General features: G+C 38.7%; 1 protein-coding gene across 1 annotated transcript; it reads left to right on the top strand.

The window, feature by feature from the left end:
• Positions 1–6: 6 nt before the first annotated feature.
• Positions 7–21,074, top strand: LOC115441555 (phospholipid-transporting ATPase ABCA1; the record flags this gene model as incomplete). Its single annotated transcript, XM_037445828.1, is given in 24 exon segments — positions 7–37; positions 1,280–1,486; positions 2,639–2,751; positions 3,303–3,435; positions 5,713–6,108; positions 6,198–6,431; positions 7,926–8,067; positions 8,154–8,194; positions 8,197–8,262; positions 8,377–8,765; positions 10,721–10,930; positions 12,031–12,135; positions 12,448–12,619; positions 13,143–13,268; positions 13,576–13,699; positions 13,864–13,982; positions 14,061–14,185; positions 14,269–14,455; positions 14,541–14,747; positions 14,750–14,937; positions 15,012–15,108; positions 17,320–17,511; positions 17,585–17,687; positions 18,418–21,074. Coding segments are annotated over 24 exon segments (3,906 nt in total), but the record flags the coding sequence as incomplete, so codon positions are not given.
• Between the last annotated feature and the right edge of the window lie 5,692 nt (positions 21,075–26,766).

The following is a 26,766-nucleotide window of genomic DNA, read 5'->3' as shown; positions in this document are numbered from 1 at the left end:
TTCCAAATGGTTATAATTGCAGAAGGAACTTCTAAAGGTAAGTAACTCTTACATCGTGTCTTGTTCATGGTCTTATTTTCTCGAACCTGACATATTGGTTAAGTGGTGACTGCTCCAAAGCGATTTGAAATGCTGATTCTATAACTAAAACGCTGTACAGCTCATTAAAATATACTTTGGAACTATAAAACTTGAGAATGCTACGGACAAAGTTTTATTTATTTCGCAATATTCTACTTTGAGTGACTTCATGTATTTCATTTCTACCAATAAGTGAGGTCGTCAGACCAGGAAATAGATAAATGTCAGCTTTATACGTATATAATCCTGTTATTATAGAGACAATAAAAACAACACAAAGAGTTCTAACATATTCCACTACATTTACATAAAAAAAATCCGTTATTGTGTCATATTTATTTAATGATAAACGAGTTATTAAAACGCAAAACAGATTATTGTAATATTTCACAATATCATCATATTTATTAGAATATCGAATAATCAAAATCAACACTTGTTAGTTATTTTTCACATGCTTGAAGTAATTAATGAATATCTGGTTTACGAACTTTAAATTACAATTATTCCGTACTGTGTAGTATAATTATGTCGACTTCTGCTTATGACCTTTACGTTTCAATGGTGACATAAACTTGCCATTTTTTCTTTATTAACGTGATAAGTTTATCTGACAAGTAAAATTGTCGCGATCGATTTTATTTTTCGAAAAACCTTGTATCTTCGCCTGTTATAGTAAATTTATAGAAATATTCGTTTCAATGGAACTGTTGTTTTATAAATGTAAAAGACTTTTCTAAAATTTAAGTTTTATGTATTCGGGATATCACGTTCTGAGAGCAGAGGTGAACTGTAAGTTTACTGACCGCTATATCTGAGAACATTTTACATTGTTAAAGTAGTACCATATTATATATTGTCATCTTCTGAAGTTTATTTTTTGTCCAATATAATTGTTAAGAGAGTTAGATTTCAAATCACTCGAATGTCTGCGCTTATTGTAGAAATGTATACTCCATAGTGGGGTTTGTAATTGTTTAATTTTTAGGAAAATCCGTATTCTTTATATTTATTAATTTCCCATTTTATTTATTTATTTGCTTTTCACATACATAACATGTATATCGGCGGACTTAATGCTAAAGGGATTCTCTCCCAGTCAACCATTCACGGATCAAAGCTGTGTCCTTCCTTGACTGTCGATCCATGCTTGATGAGACTACTTCTTCCATCAATTTATTTGCTTATTTCTGTACAGGTTTGCAATGGGCTGATTTCTTCAAGCAGATATCTTACCACGAGCCATTCCTACCGGGTCATGTAGTTTTAATGCTGTTATTCGACACCGTGCTGTATATGGCAATCGCTGCGTATGTTGAAAAGATAAAGCCTGGAATTTACGGTGTTCCTTTACCATGGTACTTTCCATTTACTAAAAGTTTCTGGTCACCGGTAAAAATGGTTGGTAAGTGTAATCAAATTCAAAGATTCGGTACAAGCATTCATTATAGATATTATAGGATGTCTATGAATTTATCTGAAGACATATTTCGTATTTTATACCACTCATACGAGTATTATAGCTCGTAGACTCGAATATCCAGTCTTGTCGTTATTTGAATCAAGCGCACATTGAATGGATGGATGTAATTGACATTAAATTAACCTGCGTAACGTGACATTGCACTTTGCAGCAAGAAAAAACAAGACTTTTTTCCACTCATTGCAACACTTACGTCAGATATTATACAAAAATAAATGTAATAATACAACATAAATTTTATGTTTTTATCCGTATTGTAAGCCGGATTTTTTTTCATATAGTTAGATAATTCCATAGTATAGGCATACCACCTACTTATTATAAGTTTGTGTAACGAAGGTCAAGAACACTCCATTAAACGGTTAATAACATAATGATGCTTAACTTGTTATACATGTTTATATAAACTGGTTATTCTGGTTAATGTACTTAAAGCATCAATAAAGCTACATACAGACGATGCTACTTTCACGTCTCGCACGTGCGAGTCTTGAGAGGACATAAAAAAATGTTTCCCACAAACAATTCTCGCCCGCGTTGACAGGCGAGCCTCGCATGGCCTAAATATGATAACTGTATACGAGTTTCATTTTACACATATTCCAAATAATTTGTATAATACTCGCACATTCAAGAAAAAATGTCATCGTGTAGCAGCGGGCGAGAAAATTGCTCGGTCGTTTCTTATATGATATAATTGCATGCGATTTTTTACTTTTCGCTTGTATCGTACACATTATGATAGTCTTCTGGTGATTATTGCTAACATAATTGCATAAGTTTCTCGCCTCCAATCGGGCGAGAAACTGGCTTAGTCTTATTGTAGTTTTAATGTGATGGTTTTGATTAATGTGTTTCACATAAATTTAACCTATATCATATTTGTGTATATTATAATCCAAATTATACAGCATTTAATTTTTGTGAATTGATTTTTATGATTGCCAATGGCGATAGTAATTTGTAATCATAAGTTGTATATTTGAAACATTACGTTGGTAGGTTAATATAGGAAGGATATTCTATTGTTTTATCTACGCAGTTACATTGTAGAAGATGTTTATTAATTTTCAGACGTAAATGAAAAAAAATGTGTAGTCGACACCGATTCAGAATACAATGATGCGCTTTTAAAAGTGGTACATGACGAGGAACCGAAGGGTGTGCCTATAGGTGTCAACATGCAAGTAAGTGCAGCAGGGGAATTTACATATTTGCAAAACCGTCATGCTTTTGTTTTATTGCGTTATTTATATATCGACGGTTGAAAGGCTAATTGACTTAAGGCGATACCTCAAGGTCCATTTTCATACATTTTGTTAACGTAAAATACTTTAATCTGGGTAACTAAAGTTTCGTCATATTAAATTTTAAAGGCCGAAATATCCATGATTATTAATTATTTTTACGTTTTTCTTTCAACTGCGAGAACTAATCACTAACTAGACGTGAATTTAAATTCTTTACTTCCCAATACTTGTTTAGTTACCCAGATTAAAGGTTAAACAAAATGTATGAAAATGGACCTTGAGGTATCGCCTTAAGAGACATTTTTTGCGACACTAAGTTTCATACATATCTAAAATTAGCATTTTGTCTATGTTTTTTTTAAATTATCATTTTGTCTATGTTTTTAATCTAGTTAAAATGTTGAAAAAATATGTCGCTTAAAGTCAATTAGCTTTTCAACCGTCGATATGGAACTGTTATAAATATCTCACAATTAAACGATTCACAGAACCTTACGAAAATATACAAAGGTCGCAAAAGGGCAGTGGACAACCTAAACCTACGTATGTATGAAAACGAGATTACCGTATTACTGGGACACAACGGAGCTGGAAAAACGACAACAATATCAATGCTAACAGGTAAGACTTGTTGTAAGCAGGACATTGACTTCGATGACTAAAGTTCTCGCCTCATCGCTACATGTTACCGTGTACAAAGAGTCTCGCTGATCATACGTATTTATATCGATCATATTATTTTATTGCTTTGAATGACGAGACGAGTCCGCCTTTCGCTCGATGGAAAGCGATACGACCGCCCATAAACAGCAGAAACACCATCCAACACCTCGAATTACAAAGTATTGTTTGGTATTCCACAGCGCTCGCCATCTTGAGACATAGATGTTTAGTCTTACTATGTCCAGTGGTTACACTGCATACAATGTCCTTCAAAGCGGAACACAACAGTGAATACACACTGCTTGGCTGCAGAAATAGACATTGTGGTGGTACTTACCCAGGCGAACTCTCACATATGAGAGACCTACGTTTTAGATGTATTGTATGTAAATTATGTGACATATCTTCGGTGGATGAACACCGAGTTGTAATGCCACAGATGTGAAGTTAAAATTACGTGAATCTGAGTTATTCGAACATCGGTGATGTGCGCTATAGGTATCGCATCGCGGCTTAATCTAGGTAACAGCGCGGCGCGGCGCCGACCTTCAATTAACATTATTTTTATTGCGTCATGAACTTATCATGATAATTAATGTAAGTACATAAACAAAATTGGAATGTTTATTTGTAAAAAAAATGTAACTACTTATATCTCCCACCAATAATAAAATAGAACGCGTATTTATCAAAACATTATGAGATTGAGAATACCTATTAAATACTTATGATTCAAGTGATGAATACACGGGCATTCCCAATGTCGAAATCGATTTAAACTTCGCAAGGCTCGCCAGTAAGTTGCTAACAGAAACTATCAGCACGATATCGAGATTTAATAGTCAAAAAACATTGCCTATTTACCTAAAGCTGCGTAGCAACATAGTTATGATGTAAGCGACAATGTCCGTGTTTTTATCCCCTGATATTATGATAACGTAGCATGATGAAGCAATTTTGTCGTTGTTAATATCACGTGTCGTCGTTGAATGGTGAAACAAGTTTTTGATCTTTTTTACGTAACTTAATACAAATAAAAACGTTTTCCATTCGTCTGTTCATATAAATACATATTTCAAATGGTATGTTCGCCCGAATATATGTGAGTATTCCTATTTACGTATGCCTCCAAACAATAATTAATTTATTCACGTACGTAAACAATATATTATTACGAATGGTAATCGCCTGTTCATCGGGAATATGTATTTGGATCACGTATTTCTAATAAATTGTGGTGGTACAATTAGTGCATCCACCGCCATCTCGTCAACATCACCGGAACCTGCGAGAAGACCAATATAGTATTGACATAATCGCAGTGAACGTATAGCAATCACGCTAGATGGCGATAGACGATACTGGCTTACGATAGCGGAATTCGTGCGACGCGCAGCATATATATTACATATATATATCTCCGAATAAGAACCGTCGGAGGGGTCGCGGCCGGTCAGGCGCAACATCTGCTTGACTGGAAATCTTCCCCTTCCATAGAGGTACTTAACCATCTGTCCCTCTACAGCGGCGTCAGCCTTTACGCAGCTAAAAAATTAACACGTTGGTGCACTTAGACCTAAATTTAACTAATACATCTTTATCAATAATCTGAGACGGTCCGATAACCTTTTAAAGCTTTTTTGTAACTACCTCTAACATATTGGCAATTAAGTAAATACACAGATTTGTCAATATAACACAATTTCTTAACCACTGGCGGTATATTTATTTACTATTATTAATATATTTCTTTAAATTTATTTAGCTCAGCTCTCTAAAAAGTAAATACTGACCTGCACTGACATGACGTGCGTGTGACATTGCAGCATGTCACAAAATATAGTTGAAATTTTGCTGGTGTAAGCCCGAGGAAATATTCTAAATACATATTTATCATGATGACAATAGGATAGGTTTCATCGGCACGGATGACTCCTGAGATTCTCTAAAAGGTGCGATAGACTAGTTGGGAGGAGAACTGACTATCGAGACGGATGACCACAGACTCAAAACCCAAGGGCATGCACCTCTGACTTTTCTGAAGTTATGTGTGTATTCTTTGTCATGTCATGTCATCGTGAGGAAACAATTTTGCACTCTATAGCAATTTTGACAGTACGTGAAGTCTGCCTATCTGGATCACTCTCAGCAGTAGAGGAGGTCAAGACCTAGCAGTGGCACAGTATATAATACAGTAGATATTATTATTTTTATGAATATTTATTGTATAAACAGGCATGGTACCTCCGACGTCAGGCTCGGCGACCATAAACGGGTACAACATAGTGAGTGAGACGGAGCTGGCGCGACGCTCGGTGGGCATCTGTCCGCAACACAACGTGCTGTTTCCGGACCTCACCGTGGCCGAGCACATCGTGTTCTACGCGAAGCTCAAGGGCGTGCCGCAGAACAAGATCCGCGCTGAAGTGGATCACTTCATAAAGGTGCTAGAGTTAGAGGAGAAGCGAGACGCGTTGTCGTCGACGCTGTCGGGCGGGCAGAAGCGGCGGCTGTCGGTGGGCTGCGCCATGTGCGGCGCGTCGCGCGTGGTGTTGCTGGACGAGCCCACCTCGGGGCTCGACCCCGCCGCGCGCCGCGCGCTCTGGGACCTGCTGCAGAAGGAGAAGAGAGGTACCGTACCGCACTCCGCACGCGACACGCGCCACACACTGCACACTGCCCGCACACTGTACACTCACTATACGCGCCCACGCCCGCAGGACGCACCATGATCCTCACCACGCACTTCATGGACGAGGCGGACGTGCTGGCGGACCGCATCGCCATCATGGCGGGCGGCCGGCTGCAGTGCGTCGGCACGCCCTACTTCCTCAAGCGGCACTACGGGGTCGGCTACAAGCTCACCGTTGTCAAGGACGACGGCTGCCCAGTCGATGATGTCACCAGGTTTTTCAAGTCTCACGTACCCAAAGTTAAGAAAAATTCCAACATAGGTATGTGTCTATCGCATTATGAATGACATAAAAAGGGATTGCAATCTTTTATTTTACTAGCTTATGCAAGTAGCGTCGGCTTCGTTAAAGTCCACTGCATCTAATACCCGATTCTGTGTCCTCTCTGGCCGAAGCTGAAACCAAAGACGACTTAGCGGTTATAAAGGGTCACCGTGCCTTAAGACCCAGCGTTCAGCCGTTTTTTAAATTAAATCATTTTGGTTACATTTTAGTAGCAACGTAATTAATTGTCAAAACGCTCGATAACTGGAAATCTTTATAACGATCCCGATTGTAGAACATACCTAAAATCTTTATCTTTCATAATTTATTATACCATCATAAATGTTTATTCGTTTTGTAAATCATTTAAGCTTTTTGATTTATGACTTCTCGATTCAGTTTTATCTTGTTTTAATCAATGACTGATTGTTCGATTTTTCGAGTTTACGAAAATATTTTCCATTTGTTATTTAACATATATTACACAAGCTTTTTTATTAGAATAATTTTTGGATGCCTCACTAAGTGAGATATTAATAGAAATGCAGGTATTTGCAGCAAAATAAAATATACTTCTGCGTCTTTAAGGGCAACCGAAGCAACTTACAAGGCTCTGAAAAACCATCACTTGTTTTATTAATTATGTCTAAATATAACACATACTAGCATAGGTCTTATCAACAAAGATCTTAAATACTTTATTGTATACAGGGTCATTTTAACATCGCGTTACTAAATGAAACCACATACTTATTTACTTAGAAATAACACTTATAATAAGTTGTTTGAGCCGTAGATGTAAAATAATAAAGAGTAAGTTTTGAACAAAATAAATATTAATAAAAAGTAATTTTAATTTTACGCGCCCTAAAGCCACTACTACTAGTCTAAAAGAATTCGTTGCAATGGTAACATCATACTTACAGTCAGAAATACACCCAAACACATGCCATATTCCCATTAAACTACAACATGATAAAAAAATCTGAAATTAAAACCAGGATTTTACGTGAAAATATTAGTTATTAATGAATGATTTTTAGCACAATGTCAGCAAAGGTGAAGACTAGTATGTGGTTTCATTTAGTAACGCAATGTCAAAATGACCCTGTATATAACATTCACTCTTCAATAGTGAGCAGACAAGCTATTATTCCACCTGATAGTAAGTTTGCTTATCGCAAAACACTTTCTTAAAACTCTTTTGAAAAAAAAACGTACAAGACAAAGTTAGAGGACGAAGATTACATTATGATTTAGGACTAATTTATGATGATTTTTAATATTTATTAAAAACGTCTATGCTGGTACTTTCAAATATAATGTTGGTACATCACTAAGACATCTCTACAAGATATCAAAAATATTATACTCTACCTCTGTGTGTGTTGCATTCGACTTACCAAGATCCGACTGCCACTCTATTATATTATTTGACTGGTTTTTTAATGTTCCAAATATTTTTTCTCATATATTTATATTTTTTTTCAGGATCTGAACTGACTTATATTTTTCCATTTGAAAATGTTAACCAATTTCCGGAAATGCTTCAACAATTTGAGGAAAAAAGAAATGTTTTCCGTATTTCTAGCTACGGTCTGTCTATAACCAGTCTTGAGGAAGTGTTTATGAAGTAAAGTACTTTGGTAGCTATTACCTAATTTTATATAACTGTTGTATAATTTCTACAAGATATTGACACACATCTAATTATTTTAGAGCCGGAGCAGAAGATAATTCGGATATCGTAGAACTTCTTAAAATGGAGAGAAACACGATGTTGTTGTTCCTCAGAATGGAAATATACACACATTCGATATCGATGACAGTAAGTTAATAACGTACCACATGTTTATTTGCGGCAAGGGTAAAATAAGTGACCGCTCAGTGCAATAATCTCAGGAATGAGTACAATTAAAATAAATATTTTATCCCACTTTAGCAATCGCTGTTAAAGAAAAGAAAGTTCGCGGTTTCAAATTGCTAAGGAATCATATAAAGGCTACATTTATTAAACTCGCATACAACACGATCAGAAACAAAGGCCTAGCTTTTACGCAACTGTTATGGCCCGTTATAAACATAGGACTCTCTATGATAGTATCGGCATCGTGGAAATTTTTGGCCGATCTACCGCCTTTAGAACTTAGCTTGGAGAGGGGATACCAGAAAACGCAAACAATAATATCCCAAGCACATAATCTCACCGACGGCAGCCTCGCAGCAAGGGCACTGATCGCTTACAAAGATTACTTCAAAACGTCGACGATACCGAGCATGACTCTCACGGATGTAGGAGCGATGGATATTGAAAAATTCTATTTGAAATTGGTGAGTACAACATTGATGACGTGTCATCCGTCTGAATTGATTTTTCTCACGAAGGCAGACAAGTAATGTCTTTTAGTGTTGGATAGCCCATTTATCGAGGTAGCATAAATGGGTTATCCAACTGTTTGACATTACACTAGGAAAAATAGGACCGGAGTATTATTGAAAAATGTTGCAAAAATGGGAAAAAAGTATTCCTTTAAGAGGGGTGTGCTGCGCAAACGGTAGAAGTTACGCAACAATCTTTTATGACGTAATTGTTCCTCTTAAAAGTTCTAAAAATAAATAATATAAAAGAAATTCTCCCATCGCATCTGTCTGTCTGTGAACGCAATAAACGCAAAATTTACCCAACGGATGCGGATAGTTTGAGACCCTAGGAGCGACATAGGCTTTCTATTCCGGGAATTTAGCTTTCTATAGCAGAACTATCACGGAAAACTTTCACGCGGGCGGAGCAGCAAGCAAATACTAGTAAGGAGTTCTAAAATATCTAAAATTCATTTGTGTGGCGTAAAAATTTGGAACAAATGGTTAAGACCATTTGCTTGGGGGAGGGACTTAGTATGCACGCTACTGTTCTGTTTTACAAGCATGTATATCTCCGCCTACACGTGTTTGTAGTACACAAGCGATGTGGTTTTTATATCACTATATTTTTTATGTCTTTGACTAGTAATCACTAAACTAGTAATCACTGGTTAAAAAATAATCGCCTAACTAAGAATTCGCCATCACTACCCGATACGTTATGAGTAACAAACAAATTTTATCTAAATAGTGTACAATTTTATCTTCTGCATGTGTACAATTTTTTTTTTCAAGGGTTTGATAATGATAGGGAAACATTGTATCAAATCGTCATAGAAAGTTTTATGAATTATAATTTAATTCTCATACGTGATGCCTCAGCGTTAATAATCCCGTTTTTAAATAGGATTGTTAACGAAGGCCTTAACGGATGCGGAGGAAGATGCGAAAGCGAAGAACTTCGCTCCGCGAATGCGGAGTTTATCCGTTAAATTGGAAGTATAAAAAGGGTCTAATTGGAAGTATAAAAAAAGATCACGATTTATTCAGGTAATAAATCGGCGTAACAAACCTTAAGAAGTCAGTAAAATAGATCTCTATAACCAACCGCCTCACACGCGACAACATTTTGATTCCGGGTGGAAGGTCATTATTGTTACTGTAATTACTGAACATTATTAACATTTAACACGCAACGTGTAAGGGCGCCATGCGCAATACTGTCTGGGTTCAACCTCAGGCGAGCGACGTACTCGACGGCATTCAGTAGCACGATCACATACTAATAATCAATATCATTAGATAAGGATAACAGATCTAGTTAAGTGACACTATCACGACCTTAGGTCATAGAGATTATAGATTCAATCAGTATGATAGCAAAATACTATATGGTGTAGTCAAACTCGCCTACTGATTTATACTTAGCAATAGAGCAAGTGCAACTCGTGGTGATATCGTTAATGAACTCACAAAGCCAGAGGAGTCTTGAACACTGTCGCTTCACTAACTTAGCCATTATAGTGGGTTTGTGTCCTCATGTGCCGTGTTCGCTTTCTGGGTGGATACAAATTTTCAATCGCCAGGATTAGTTAATGCGATAACAATTTTCTTTTGTCTAATACCTTTCTACCAAAGCACCGTTTCTGCCCGCATTATCGTACCTTCTTCAGTTCCCCTCTACAATAATTTTGTTATTATGTATTGCTAATTTAGTCAACCCATCCAGGTTACTCTAGTTGTTGATTAAATATTAATTTCCTTTTATCATAATAGCGTGTATAAAGGCCGGGTAGAAATTTCTAGGCAAATGAACCTTTAATCGTAGGATATGAGTTTTGAAATAAGGATACCTGTGTTTAATGACTTGATAGACTTGCTTGACTATTTATAGTTTTGCTGTATTAATTATTAAATAATTGCAGAGCGAAACGGAGCCATCTCGGGTGCGTTACGAGGCGCTGGTGGGCGCGACGTTCGGCCGCGACAACGTCACCGCGTGGTTCAGCAACTACGGCTACCACGACTGCGCCACTGCGCTTGCGCTCGTCGATAACGCAATAATGGCCGCTCTGTCACCTGGCACCACTTTAAGAATCGTGAATTATCCACTACCTTACTCTGTTGAGAACATGGTAGGTGTACGTCAAACTACTTTTGCACTTTAAATACGACCGTTAAGTCATCGAAAAATGCGGAGGGACCGATCGTGTAAGAAGCACTAAGGAGCATGCGTTTGGTAAATTCTTCGCATCTATTCATTCTATTCAACTTCAAGTTAATTTAAAGAATAGAAAACTTGTTAATTTTGTGTCCATTAGATGGTTTAAATGTAATCATCATCATTATCATCATCAGTCTACAGCTGTCCACTGCTAAACATAGGCCTCCCCTAAAGCGCGCCACACTGCTCGGTCCTCCGCTCTCCTCATCCAGCGTCCACCGGTGATCCTATGAATATCGTCGGACCAGCGGGTCGGAGGTCGTCCTACGCTACGCTTACCGAGACGCGGTCTCCACTCTAGGACTCGTCTGCTCCAGCGGCCATCGGTCCTACGACAGATATGGCCAGCCCACTGCCACTTCAGCTTGCTTATTCTCCGAGCTATGTCCGTTACTTTGGTTCTCTCACGGATAACCTCATTTCTGTTTCTATCCGCGAGAGAGACACCTAGCATGGCTCGCTCCATCGCCCGCTGCGCGACATTAAATTTATGGACTAGCCTTACCGTCGGTGTCCACGTCTCGGCACCATACGTCATCACCGGTAGGACGCAATGCTCGAAGACTTTCGTCTTCAAGCATTGTGGAATTGCCGACGTAAATACCTGACGAAGCCTGCCTAATGCTGCCCAGCCCAACCGAATCCTCCTATCAGCCTCCCACTCAAAGTTGTGCCGGCTTAGTTGGATAGTATGGCCAAAGTAGACGTAATCCTGCACAACCTCGAGGGGGATGCCGTCGACAGATATCGGTCCCGGCACGACATGTTCATTGAACGTGACCTTGGTTTTGTCCAAGTTCATGCCGAGAGCGACTCGCCGAGAGGACCCAACTAGGTCGTTCAGCATTCCGCTAAGCTCTTCCAGCAAAATGTAATATGGATAGCGTATATGTGAGAACATGAAGTCCACATATCAATCCATTTCTTTTAATAGAGTCTTTTGGAATCTGCAAAATTGACATATAGTTTCGTTGGGTTATCAAATTTATATAATTAGCGTTTTATTTTCAGATCCAGATTATGGCAACTGGTGCAAGTTTGGGTTTTATGTTGTCGTTCAGCCTCGGATTTTGTGTAGGCATCTTGAGCGCGTTCCTCATACTTTTTGTCATCAAGGTTGGCATTTTATTTGATATAATATTTAACATTAGTAATGGCCTTATTTTCATTTTAACTGATCTATTCAGTGACATACAACGTCAGAGGAAGAAGCAAAAACTTGAGCAAAAAGCATTGTATAACTAAGATACATGTTAACAGAGATTATAATAAATTAGTAAGGCCCCATTTCGTTATTTAATTACAACTAGGCCAAACCTGCGACTAATATATTTACTAAGATAAATGCTTTTTTTGCGTTAAGTTTTTAAACCTTGTTCATTGCATCATGCCAGCCATAAAAAGTCAAAAACTGTGTCCTTTTTCCAGGAACGCACGAGTGGTGCGAAGCTTCTACAGCGTGTGTCGGGGCTGCGGCCCGCCGTGCTGTGGGGCGCGGCGCTCGCCTGGGACTGGCTCTGGATGTTGATATTACACCTCTGTGTCATCGCCACCATTGCATGCTTCCAGGAAACATCTCTCTCCACCTTTCATGAACTCGGTAAACTACTTTGTGGAAGGTTCTGAATTACGATCTATGTGATTTGTGGTTGTCCAGTCTTCAAAAATGGTACTTAGGCTCTATCACCTGCTTCCAAGATCTAGGAAGTCATATTCATGATGAAAAAAATATAAGAGAAAAATTCTTACACGAATAATATTCTTATTGGTCTTTTTGTGTAATCCATCCTAAATATCGATTGGGATCGTTTATCGAAATCGGCTGTAGACATCAAGGTACATGTGATAACTTTTATTTCAACAATTGATGTAATGTGATGATGTGAAACATCTAATGCGGCCAGTCAGACCGACTGTTAGCGAGAAGCTCTCTCACCGCCTAAGCTCGTATATTAATTAAATGATGGATTATTTTTCTAAAAAATCAATCTGGGGACTGTGTTTGATTATTCGTTATTTATTTTATTCAATATACCATCTTATCATGCATATTTTTTTTATAAAATGGTGTTGATATTTCACATTTACTCGGAATTTCACAATAGATATGTTTTTATTTTCAGGTCGCGTTTTTTTGGTGCTTTTAGTGTTTTCCTTCGCAATAATACCCATACATTATCTGGTTTCATTCTTTTTCGACGAAGCGTCCACCGGCTTTAGCAAAATGGTTTTTGTGAATATTTTTACGGGTAAGTTAGACTTTTTTACAAAAGTACTGATTGGAATTTTCACTGGAGTCTTAAAGTAGAACTAGCAAACAATTTTCAGGAATAACGTTGTAATGTGCAAATAAATTGTATTTTTTTCTATAATACTACTTTAAATTGATTTGATTACGTTTTTGTTTGTTAACAGTAGACATAGACTATCGACATGACTTTTTTATGTTCAAAGTACACTTACAACTTACAAGCAGGATGTACTTAGTATAAATAAGTAATATTTTTTCTCATTAATTATCAGAGTAGTCTTAATGAAAGTTGTATCTGTCTCCAGGATCAATGCCGTTTCTGTTAACCGAAATATTAAGGATGCCAGAGCTTGGCAGCGAATCAATTGCTGTTATATTTGATAACATCTTCTCTGTTTTACCTTTATACAGCCTAAGCAGAAGCATAAGGTAAAAGTAAAGTATCAATTAATTTTAAATTATGCAATTTTTTAAAAGACTCCTTGATGCTGATAATTATTGATAGAAATGAAACGCTCAATACTTTTATACATTTTATACATCTGTTTAAGTGTTTCTCAACTTAATCATAAATTTGGAATGCTTTATTTCAGAGAAATGATCGTATCATCTATCAAGATGAACGCGTGTGACAGTTTGTGCAGTCAGCTGGACTTGGAGAACTGCACGCAGCTCACGGTGTGCCACAAACTAAACCTCGATATATGTTGTAGTAAGCTACTGCAGACCATATTTATTGTATCAGTTGTGATCTTAAAGCATTGTATTAATTATGTCTCTGCTTCTTCAGTTGATGACAACCCGTTTTTGACATGGGAGGAGCCTGGAGTCGCGCGGTACCTGGTCACGATGGTGATAGTCGGTGTCGTAGCATTTTCCATCCTACTGATAAAGGAATACGAGCTATTGAACAAGGTATTAATTCTCACATCATATTATTATTGTATATGGTTATACTCGCAGCGGCACGGATTTACAGTTACTGTCATGTTGTCCAGCTGATGTGGATGGCTCCTCGCCGGTCGGAGCTGCCGGCCGCCGTGGACGATGAGGACGATGACGTCGCCGCGGAGAGACGAGTGGCGAGCGAGCTCACTGCAGCGGAGATAGCGACCCACAGCCTCGTGTGCAGGGACCTCACCAAGTACTACACGCAGTTCCTGGCAGTGAACCGGCTCACGTTCGGTGAGTGATGGCGGTGTGTGTGTGAGGCGTGTGTTGGCGTGTGGACGGCGGGTGGCTCATGATATGAGTGTGCGTTGTGTCGCAGCGGTGCGCAAGGGCGAGTGCTTCGGGCTGCTGGGCGTGAACGGCGCCGGCAAGACGAGCACGTTCCGCATGCTCACCGGCGACGCGCGCATCTCCGCCGGCGACGCGTTCGTGCACGGATACTCTCTGCGCGGACACGTACGCGACGTGCACCGGCTCATCGGTGAGTGCACTGCACTGCACTGCACCCACAGTGTACACTGTACGACTCACTGACTGATCACGCGCCCACTGCCGCAGGGTACTGCCCGCAGTTCGACGCGCTGTTCGACAACCTGACCGGCCGCGAGACGCTGCGCATCTTCTGCCTGCTGCGAGGCATCCCCGCCGCGGTGGGGGCCGCCAGGGCGCTGCACCTCGCCACCACGCTGGGCTTCATCAAGCACTACGACAAGAAGGTAATGTCGTGCGTGTGCCAGTGTGTCACTGTGCCCACTGTGTGCAATGATAACGCTTGCCTCGCGTCCGACAGGTGCACGAGTGCAGCGGCGGAACCAAGCGCAAGATCAGCACGGCCGTCGCGCTGCTCGGCGACTCGCCGCTGATATTCCTGGACGAGCCGACGACGGGTAAGTGTGTGTGTGTGTGTGTGTCGACAGTGACGGTGTACGTGTGTGAGCATGCATGGACCCCGCGTCCAAGCGGCTGGTGTGGGCGTGCGTGTGTGTGTGTGTGTCGTCAGTGACGGTGTACGTGTGTGAGCAGGCATGGACCCCGCGTCCAAGCGGCTGGTGTGGGCGTGCGTATGTGTGTGTCGTCAGTGACGGTGTACGTGTGTGAGCAGGCATGGACCCCGCGTCCAAGCGGCTGGTGTGGGCGTGTGTGTGTGTGTGTGTCGTGTGTGTGTCGACAGTGACGGTGTACGTGTGTGAGCAGGCATGGACCCCGCGTCCAAGCGGCTGGTGTGGGCGTGCGTGTGTGTGTGTCGTCAGTGACGGTGTACGTGTGTGAGCAGGCATGGACCCCGCGTCCAACCGGCTGGTGTGGGCGTGTGTGTGTGTGTGTGTCGTGTGTGTGTCGACAGTGACGGTGTACGTGTGTGAGCAGGCATGGACCCCGCGTCCAAGCGGCTGATGTGGGCGTGTGTGTGTGTGTGTGTCGTGTGTGTGTCGACAGTGACGGTGTACGTGTGTGAGCAGGCATGGACCCCGCGTCCAAGCGGCTGGTGTGGGCGTGCGTGTGTGTGTGTCGTCAGTGACGGTGTACGTGTGTGAGCAGGCATGGACCCCGCGTCCAAGCGGCTGGTGTGGGCGTGTGTGTGTGTGTGTGTGTGTCGTGTGTGTGTCGACAGTGACGGTGTACGTGTGTGAGCAGGCATGGACCCCGCGTCCAAGCGGCTGGTGTGGGCGTGTGTGTGTGTGTGTGTGTGTGTCGTGTGTGTGTCGACAGTGACGGTGTACGTGTGTGAGCAGGCATGGACCCCGCGTCCAAGCGGCTGGTGTGGGCGTGCGTGTGTGTGTGTGTGTGTGTCGTCAGTGACGGTGTACGTGTGTGAGCAGGCATGGACCCCGCGTCCAAGCGGCTGGTGTGGGCGTGCGTGTGTGTGTGTGTGTGCGTGTGTGTGTGTCGACAGTGACGGTGTACGTGTGTGAGCAGGCATGGACCCCGCGTCCAAGCGGCTGGTGTGGGCGTGCGTGTGTGTGTGTGTGTGTGTCGTCAGTGACGGTGTACGTGTGTGAGCAGGCATGGACCCCGCGTCCAAGCGGCTGGTGTGGGCGTGCGTGTGTGTGTGTGTGCGTGTGTGTGTGTCGACAGTGACGGTGTACGTGTGTGAGCAGGCATGGACCCCGCGTCCAAGCGGCTGGTGTGGGCGTGCGTGTGTGTGTGTGTGTGTGTCGACAGTGACGGTGTACGTGTGTGAGCAGGCATGGACCCCGCGTCCAAGCGGCTGGTGTGGGCGTGCGTGTGTGTGTGTCGACAGTGACGGTGTACGTGTGTGAGCAGGCATGGACCCCGCGTCCAAGCGGCTGGTGTGGGCGTGCGTGTGTGTGTGTGCGTGTGTGTGTGTCGACAGTGACGGTGTACGTGTGTGAGCAGGCATGGACCCCGCGTCCAAGCGGCTGGTGTGGGCGTGCGTGTGTGTGTGTGTGCGTGTGTGTGTGTCGACAGTGACGGTGTACGTGTGTGAGCAGGCATGGACCCCGCGTCCAAGCGGCTGGTGTGGGCGTGCGTGTGTGTGTGTGTGTGGTGTGTCGTCAGTGACGGTGTACGTGTGTGAGCAGGCATGGACCCCGCGTCCAAGCGGCTGGTGTGGGTGTGCGTGTGTGTGTGTGCGTGTGTGTGTGTCGACAGTGACGGTGTACGTGTGTGAGCAGGCATGGACCCCGCGTCCAAGCGGCTGGTGTGGGCGTGCGTGTGTGTGTGTGTGCGTGTGTGTGTGTCGACAGTGACGGTGTACGTGTGTGAGCAGGCATGGACCCCGCGTCCAAGCGGCTGGTGTGGGCGTGCGTGTGTGTGTGTGTGCGTGTGTGTGTGTCGACAGTGACGGTGTACGTGTGTGAGCAGGCATGGACCCCGCGTCCAAGCGGCTGGTGTGGGCGTGCGTGTGTATGTGTGTGTGTGTCGTCAGTGACGGTGTACGTGTGTGAGCAGGCATGGACCCCGCGTCCAAGCGGCTGGTGTGGGCGTGCGTGTGTGTGTGTGCGTGTGTGTGTGTCGACAGTGACGGTGTACGTGTGTGAGCAGGCATGGACCCCGCGTCCAAGCGGCTGGTGTGTGCGTGTGTGTGTGTGTGTGTGCGTGTGTGTGTGTCGTCAGTGACGGTGTACGTGTGTGAGCAGGCATGGACCCTGCGTCCAAGCGGCTTGTGTGGGCGTGCGTGAACGAGGCGGCGGTGGCGGGCCGCAGCGTGGTGCTGACGTCACACAGCATGGAGGAGTGCGAGGCGCTGTGCTCGCGGCTCACCATCATGGTCAACGGCCGGCTCTACTGCCTCGGCCCGCTGCAGCATCTCAAGACCAAGTTCTCACAGGGTACGTTCTTTATACACTCCATGGACCATTGTAAGAAACATCACCTACATATTATCTAACATTTTGTTTCCAGGGTATACATTGATAGTAAAGTGCTCGTCGGGGCCGCAAAGGAATAAAAATATTATCAACATAGACAAATACATCACCGAAAACTTCACTGATGCTAAGCTTATGTAAGTATTGCAATTTATTATTATTACTAGCTTTTGCCCGCGGCTCCGCCTGCGTTATAAAGTTTTTCGGGCTAAAGTTTTCCGTTATAAAAGTCACGCTATATATTTTCCCGAGAACCTACGTTCTTCCCAGGGTCTCAAACTGTCTCCATACCAAATTTCATCTTAATATGTTGAGTAGTTTTTGAGTTTAACACATTCAGGGAGACAGATGCAGCGGGGGACTTTGTTTTATAACATATTTTTGTAGAACTTAAGAGGAATAATCCCGTCATACATCATTGTTGCATAACTTTAATCGCTTACGCAGCGCACGCAACGGAAGCCCTCAAAACTAATATTTTTTCCCATTTTTGCAACATGTTTCATTACTGCTCCGCTCCTATTGGTCATAGCGTGATGATATGTAACTTATACCTGAGATTAACGCGTTCAAACAAACAAACAAACTCTTCAGCTTTATATAATAGTATAGATTTTAAAGGTATATTTACTCGGTCATAATCTATTAACCTATATATGTTAAATATAATATTTTGAATATAATGACGAAAGGTTACACACATATTTATTTAATTACCATTTAAAATATTATAATTTTATAAGTAGCCTTTAGAAACTACGAATACGTATAAGCTACATAAAGATATTAGTATTTTCACTACAATACACCCAACAGGTATCTTGTTTTTAGCTAATAGAAATTGACGTCGTATTTTATAAATTTTAGTGAAACGTATCTGGATATCAGCACGTACTCGCTGGCCAGCAAGGGGCTGCCGTGGTGGCGTGTATTCTCTATAATGGAAAGGGCGAGGACTGAATATCCCATCGAAGACTACTCCGTCTCACAAACTACATTGGAACAAGTATTCCTCAGGTTTACTAATTCGCAAATAGAAAGCAAAGTATCTGAACAACATTGTTAACACATTATGATTGGGCATTATTATTACAAAGTGATTCTGTAAGTTGTGTCATGATGTGAACGTGAGATGAATTGATATATTTGTTATTACGCTCGGAGTGATAGGTGGGTATGCAGTTTATTCAATATAGTATTTCCTTATAGACAAATCGGCATGTGCAGAAATGTATTATAGAATTAGCCTCAATAACATTGATGAGTAATCATAACGGTTGAAAGAATCGTATCTAAGCGACAATCGGTAAACGTCAATTTAAAGTTTTGATTTTAATAAATAATTCATAACAACTAGACTATTAATTTATAAAAATAAATAAGAATAATATAAAAAATGTCCTAAAGATAAATAAAAATCCTAGATTAAACGACCCAGAAAATATATGTCGCTTAGATATTATTGCCTTTTAAGCGTTGATATATAGACGTTCAGTATTACATGTTTAGAGAGTACACTAAATTTATTTATATTTTCATGTCATGGTTTTAGTTCCTACACATCGCTTCTTTAGAGAATAACTTTAGCGTACGTTTTTTTACTTATAGGGGTAATGCTTTATAACATGATATTAAAAACACCTCACAGACATTTAACACGTGGATAATATGCAAATATAATACTCGATACAAATATTCAAAATATAGCAAACGCTTTAATGAACAATCTCAAAAATACATTTCTTTACAAATATTAATTATGTGCATTTATATCTAGTAGGTATTACACACAATTATATTATTTACTTAAAAAACTAATTATAATTATGTAATTAGTTTGAAAAATATCCAAATGCATCTAATATAAAAAACTATACCCACACCCGCAATTTGACTAGACCTGTAGTAAGTCAAGAGTGTCGTAAAAGTGCAGGTATTCCATATCACCGGTTTAAAAAAATAAATTATCCCAATCTCAATCTTTAATTCGAGTCCGAGAACGAACCTATCGGAAAAAGTTATTTGTAAGCATGTGATTTTTTTCTATTTGATCCATTAACGCGACGGTAAAAAAAACGATAAGGATAATTTCTGAAAATGGCGGTTAGCCTGCTAAATCAGGTAAGAAAAGTTTATTTTAAGTTAAGAATACACATTTGTAAGTTACATAAGTTACTTAAGTACGTAAGTTGTACGCAAATGGTAAAAAAATCGCTAAAAATAAAAATGTTTTACTGTAACCAGCCCATAAAGCTGTTTGTACATTCGTTAATGTTTTGTGCAAGTAGCTTTTGTAATTTACTTATTTATTTCAAACTTATAAATGTAACACCCGCCTTCCGATGACTAATTTCAGGTAGGCCAAGTTAGTGTTCGTGTTGTTAAAGCAATCCTTATTAAAATTTTGCTCAGTTACTATGACCACAAATTACTATATTATATTTAATAACAGCACATATTGTATTCGTACTTAAATGTATCGTACTTATAGGTATTGTTGTCTGTACTTATTTTATCTACTTAAAATTACTCACGGTCTCTAAGTAAATTTAAAGTATATGGATAAGGAATGGAATGAATACGCAGAAAAGATATAAAAAATATTGCTACTTAAATGAATTATTTATTTTGAAAATTTAAAATTATGTTATACTGAAATGTAAATACATTTCCTAACGCTTTTAACATAATCTGATGAAAAATCGCAATCAATGAAATGGAATTCCGGATCTGAATCCAGACTTGCTTGCAGACGCTAGCTAATGACATTCTTCCAGATCAATCTTAATAAATTAACCCCCTTATTCATAGACGTTTTTTTTATCTAAGGACGGAGTAAAGCTGTGATAACAAGTCTGTTTCTCAGTGCTGACGGCATGGCAGCCTTCACATGCCATGCCCTCAGCAACAGGTTTTTGGATTCAGAAAAGGGAAAACACGTCTTCAAAATCCCGACGTTACGGTGTATAAAAGAGGCTATCCAGAGGATAATGCGGAATGTAAGGTGTATAAAGTACATAGCGTAATAGTGACGTAATTTATGTCACAAAATTCTATGAATTACCAATATTTCTACATTTAAGGATTATTTTAAAGGTATGTATTTTTAAATTGATATTTAGGTACACATATTATTTACAGATACGTAATATATTTGTTGATGTTGTGTATTGTTGGATGTTGATAGTTTATTTCTATTTTATCTATCGACAGATATAATGTGTCGCAAGGAATTTTAAATAATAGCAGCTTGGTTTAATACTACAAGTGCCTTTGGAAGTATTGTTCAGAAAAATAAACTTATTTATCATTGTATTCAATTCTACATTTTTAAGAAGGCTAAGAATGTTGTAATTATATAACATATAAAAATTGTATGTACCTATTTTGCCTTCAGCGCAAAAACCATTCTTGTTTATTGATTATTTGGTTTGCGGTAGGCGTGATATTAATGAAAACCAAAAATATTTTTTTTGTAATTAAGATTTACAACATTTATGCTGTTTAAGGTCTCTGTTGGAAAATACTTGATCAGGAAAATAAACCTGCTTTGATGGCGCCACTTTTGCTTTTTCACTTAAAAGTAACGTTGTCAAGATAAGAAATTAGTTCCATATTTTACCACACATGTATTTCTTTATTTTCCTGATAAAAACATCTAATACTTATCTCTACATCATGTTTGACCTTTTACTAAATTACTTATTTTTAGGACTATTAAATGAGATCATCAATCACTAAAGTTTATTGTCTTATTACGGCCATAATCGAGCTGATGCCAGATTAAAAGTATAGTGGCTCACTTAGAATAATGTATTGTGTTATATATTACACACAATTTTGTACGACCATTAAAAATGCTTGGTACATGTAGGTATAAATATTTATTTTTAAGATTAATATATGGTTGAATGTAATTTACCTTATGTGAAACTTGTTTACTTTTATAATATAATCGCATATTTTTATCTGAGCTAGCCTATCATTTAAAACCTAAAACTACCAACTTAAAACTTAATTTTAACATAATTTATAATTACTATTTTAAGATAAAACTTCTTATGCGCCATGCCATATTCATCGCATGCGGCGCTTATTGCACTTTATGAAGACAGGTCAATTTGTAAAAACTAACTGCCTCGGTGGTGTAAATGTATTACGATACGACTGTAGTGCTGAAGTCTCGGGTTCGATCCCCGGGTTAGACAATGTTATTTTTCTACTTACTGTCAGCCCGGAGTCTGCAATTTGTGCCTGAAATGGTTAAAAGCTCGCCCCCAAACACATCATGAGATAAAATACGCACGAGTTGTCTCTGACTACCCCTTTGGAGATAAAAAACGTGAGTGTATGAGATAAATAAGAGTATTATAATTGAGTTGTCACATTTGTATTTAAAGATTTGGGCTAGTGTAACGCAAAAAGTGACACTGAAATGGATAAAGATAGTGTAACGCGCCGCTATCCTAGCCGATGACATCGGGCGTTTCCGGAAATATTCGGCTGCGCGGGCAGGGTGGCAGAGGAGAAGATATGTCACGCGGCGACTATTCTATTTTTTTTTGGTTGGACGTTGTCAAGAAAAATGTCTAAAATTGTATTCTGTAATTATTTTGCTAATATAATGTTTACTGTAAAAAGAGCGTTAAAAAATAGCGTTGTTTTAAGGCGATACCTCAAGGTCCATTTTCATACATTTTGTTTCACCTTTAATCTGGGTAACTAAACAAGTATTGGCAAGTAAAGAATTTAAATTCACGTCTAGTTAGTGATTAGTTCTCGCAGTTGAAAGAAAAACGTAAAATAATTAATAATCATGGATATTTCGGCCTTTAAAATTTAATATGACGAAATTTTAAAGGCCGAAATATCCATGATTATTTAGTTAAGACTTAATACTGACAATTACAAATAACTTGTATTTAAGCTCAATAATAGCTATCCTTTTTTTGTGTTAGTCGTTAACGATGAATGAAACGTGTGTTTATTTTAAATCGGGATATCTCATGCGTCATTCCGCCAATCTCGTCAATAAACTATTTGAATATAGTGGCCTGTCTGTAATAATTATAAGTTTCCATTCTTTTTTATTGATGGAATAAATAACGTCAGGGTCTATTGCTTACAAAAATAATTATGCCCCATAAACTAATTAATTTTATGACATCTATATTGGGATATACATAATAAAACTTTGAGGAGGTAAACAAATATTAAGACGTGCGTATCAATCTAAATTATACAAAATCTATGCCTTACCCTACAAATCCAACGGAAACGTGTACCGCACGTACTCTCACATTTCATTCATAAAATCCTGAAAAAAATAATGGAAGCCATATTAATGTTAAAGACCTTAGTATAGATTAGAAATTGTTTGGTGGTGCTCGAATAATTAATGTAACGACCCACAAGGGCAACTGTTGGCGATAAAAATAATTCAAGAGGGAAGATCCAAGATGGTGCCTAAAAACTCAATCGATCTGAAATATTATTATACAACTGTTTTTAGAGATTAGTAGAAGAGCAGCAGACCGGGCTCTATGGCGTACCTTGAGAGAGGTCTATGTCAAGCAGTGGACTGCAACGGGCTGATGTAGATGATGATGATAATAATTGGCACAATCTTGACATTGTGGTTGATTTTTAATTACCTATTAGTTTATTAGTGACATGTAGGGTTTTAAGCTCTGGTTTCCTAAAACAGCGGTACGGTCATAAAGCGGCAGTAATACAGCGGTGAATGACGTCACTAGAACGTTGATCATATAAACCAAATGTTCTGAGCCAAATGTCGTGGTTTCCTAGAGAACGGTATTTGACACCGTAACGTCAAAAAGCGGTACCGCCATTTGCATGACAGTCCGCTTGTCGGTGTCGAATAGTTTCTTGAACGTTTTTCTCGATAGCGGTGAATCCATTTTTGTATTGTTTTGACCGGACGACTAACGAAATGAGTTCCAGCTCCAACTGGAGCAGCGAGGACGACGAAATTTTAATAGATTTCGTACATACATATGAGTGCGAGATGCGTGCGAGTACTACTCTACTAGTGCTCATTCACAAATTATAGCTCCTTCTCCACAAGGCATTCATTTAATTACAATGGATGAGCATGCAGGCATGAAGAAGATTGCATCTACTTAAATGAGCAAGGCCAAAATATATAATTAATTTCGCGAACATCTATGTATTAGGTCTGTTAAAAATAAATAATTTTAAATAAAGCATAAATTAAAATATTATTGCATGACTTAGGAATCTACTTAATAAGTATACATAGTAATAATAAAACGATTTTTGTGAACTTGGTGATATGATCTTTTAGTGTTTAAGAGATAAATTGTGTACATTTTAGTGGTAGGCAACCCCTTAGAGTGGGTTTTGCCACCCGAGGATGTCCCAATGGACGAGAGGTTATCTGGATGCCCCGGCCGAAAATTTTTTCGCGCCCCATTTTGCAGCCATCTTTTAATTCAGCTCCCAAGTGTATGACCGTAGTGCAGAAATTCTTGTAGAACAAATGAACACACACGTAGAAAACATGTTCTTAAGTTTTTATTATACGCATTTTTCGCCATATTATTAAGTAAGTATGTCTTTAATAATTATTACGAACATGAAAATTTTAAATACAATTTTTCCGAAATGGTCATAGGACCTTATAATAATAAGCCAGCGATTTGTCGAGACCCAAACGTATTATTCGTTCAGCATAGTTAATTTAATTTGAACCGTATATCTATACAAATAAAGATGTCAATTAATGACGAATTTTACCAGACGGTTTCTTTCTGTATGAATTTATTTTTTAAATATCATTCACTGGCGACTCAAGTGATTCGACCAGCATTCTGTTAACCGTTTAGTACTCAACCTGAGCTAAGTGAAGTCAGTCTTATTAGGAGTATTACTGTGTAGTGTTTTGATACTGTGTACTTTCTTTACTAATAATACCAATGTTGCAAAATTCATATTTTTCATTGAAATCTCGTATCGAAATCTCGTAAAAATCTCGTAATTTGTATCGTTGTTTGTGTTTGTGTTTTGTAGTGATTTAAAATTATTTTGTTGAAATAAAAAATGTCATCTATTAACAAGTTAAAACTTCTTCTTTGGAAGAATTTTGTTGTTCAGAAGAGGCATAAATGGCAAACATTATTTGAAATATTGTCTCCTGTGATATTATCAATATTTTTAATTTGCATAAGATGTCTAGTGGCTCCTAAATCTTTAGCAATGCAAAGCTATCCACCCTTTTCCCCAACTTACTTTAATATTTCTGAACTAAAGTAAGTAAAATTTTTAACATTTTCTCTATTTATGTCCAACATATTAGTAATAAAAAATATTTATATTATTTTTATAAAACTGCCTATCAATGATGCAAATTGAAGTATAATTATTTTATTTTATTGTTTTGTAGTGGGGAGTATAGGTCTGACATGACATTAGCCTTTTCCCCTGAAAATTCTCTTACAAGGAAAGCAGTAGCAAATACATTTTCGATTATAGCTGACGATAATTTTGGTATATTGGCTGCTATTTTTGTTGACATGAATTCTCAACATAGACCCATTGGATTTAAGAACGCAAAAGATATGGAGGCAGCTCTGACTAAACCACATGTCATGAATCGAATTCTTGTAGGAATTCAATTTGATGACAAAATGACTAGTAAGTAAATAACAATATTAATTTCAAATTTAAACAGTATATTTTATAATATTATGCAATTTAGCACTAATAACTAAGAAAAAGGTTTACGTGGAACTTTGACCTATCTATCATACACGAAGATGGATTCCTCTTGTCTGTTATAATATAAATAATAATAATAATAATCTGTAAAATTTTGAATCACAATTGTCACGGATTAAGTTCGTAAATCCAAGACGCTTTTCCACAATCGTTTATGCAAATATAAAACAAAAATATAGGATTGTCATATCCTAGCGACAGACTTATCGCATAGATACGTTATTTCTTATTGTCATTAGCGTTACGATTATAGAAAGGCTCGTTGGATACCGCCCCAAGCTACAACTCAGGTCTTACCCAACTGATAAATGTCACAAAACATAGTAGGTACAAGACAAATTCTAAAAATTGAAATCAACAAACTTTATTACATAACTAGCTTTTGCTTGCGGCTTCGCCTACGTAAAGGAGTTTTTCAGGATAAAAGTCCCGCTAGTACCTATGAACTTATCACGGTCTGAAAGGCAAACAGATCGGGGGAGGACATTGTATTATAATCGATTTTTAGATCTTTTAAGAGGAACAATTTCGTCATACATGATTGTTGCGTAACTTTAAGTGAAGAGCATGCATCGGAAGTTCTCAAAACGAATAAATTTTCCCCCGTTCTGCAGCATTTTTATTGATAGTCCTATTGGTCATAGCGAGACAGTATATTGCCTTCGTCGATAAATGGTCTATACAACTCACTCTCCAGTTTTATATAATACTATAGATGATTGTAATGTTACTTTACTTTCAATAACTGAAAAGTATATTTATACACAAGTGTATTATTCGTATCATTCGTAGCATGAGAAGTTATTAGTAAGTCAAAAGAAAAACGGTTATTATTCTACGGAAAAAAGAAAAATAATTCAACTAGGTGAATAAATGTAATGATTATCAAATTTATAAGATAAATAACTTAAACGAGATTAGCTAATCTAAAAGATAAACAAGTTATTAAATACCTAACTCATATAATCCAGAAGGAATTACAGTGGGGAAAATATCAATTAATTTACCATCGAAATAAACTTATTTTTAGAGCTTTAATCGTTGCTAATAAAAGGTTAATTGTCATTTTGGTTCTTTAACTATTTGCCCCACAGAAATCCAATATTGAAATACAAACATATACTCTTTTGTTGAATATACGATAGAGTCTTTAAATAGATTTTACTTTACTACTCCAGGGGAATAAGAGAAAGTTGTGTTGAAACTGAAAGAGCCAGCGAACCAATAGTAGTCTTAATTATAAATTTAATAAATATAATATGTTACATACATGTTCAAATTAATATTTTAATTAAGGCTGAAAATAATATCTGCGACATAAGTTAGGTACTATAAAACTGGTTCTATATTCTATGGAGTTTATTATGTAAATTAGTAAAAAAAAAAGAAAAACAATATTATAAGAAATATTTGCATAAAAAATAAGAATATATTCGATAACTTTTAATAAAACAA

This window comes from Manduca sexta, unplaced genomic scaffold (assembly GCF_014839805.1).
Source record: "Manduca sexta isolate Smith_Timp_Sample1 unplaced genomic scaffold, JHU_Msex_v1.0 HiC_scaffold_2174, whole genome shotgun sequence".
Taxonomy (NCBI): domain Eukaryota; kingdom Metazoa; phylum Arthropoda; class Insecta; order Lepidoptera; family Sphingidae; genus Manduca; species Manduca sexta.
This window is presented reverse-complemented; position numbering and strand designations above follow the sequence as displayed.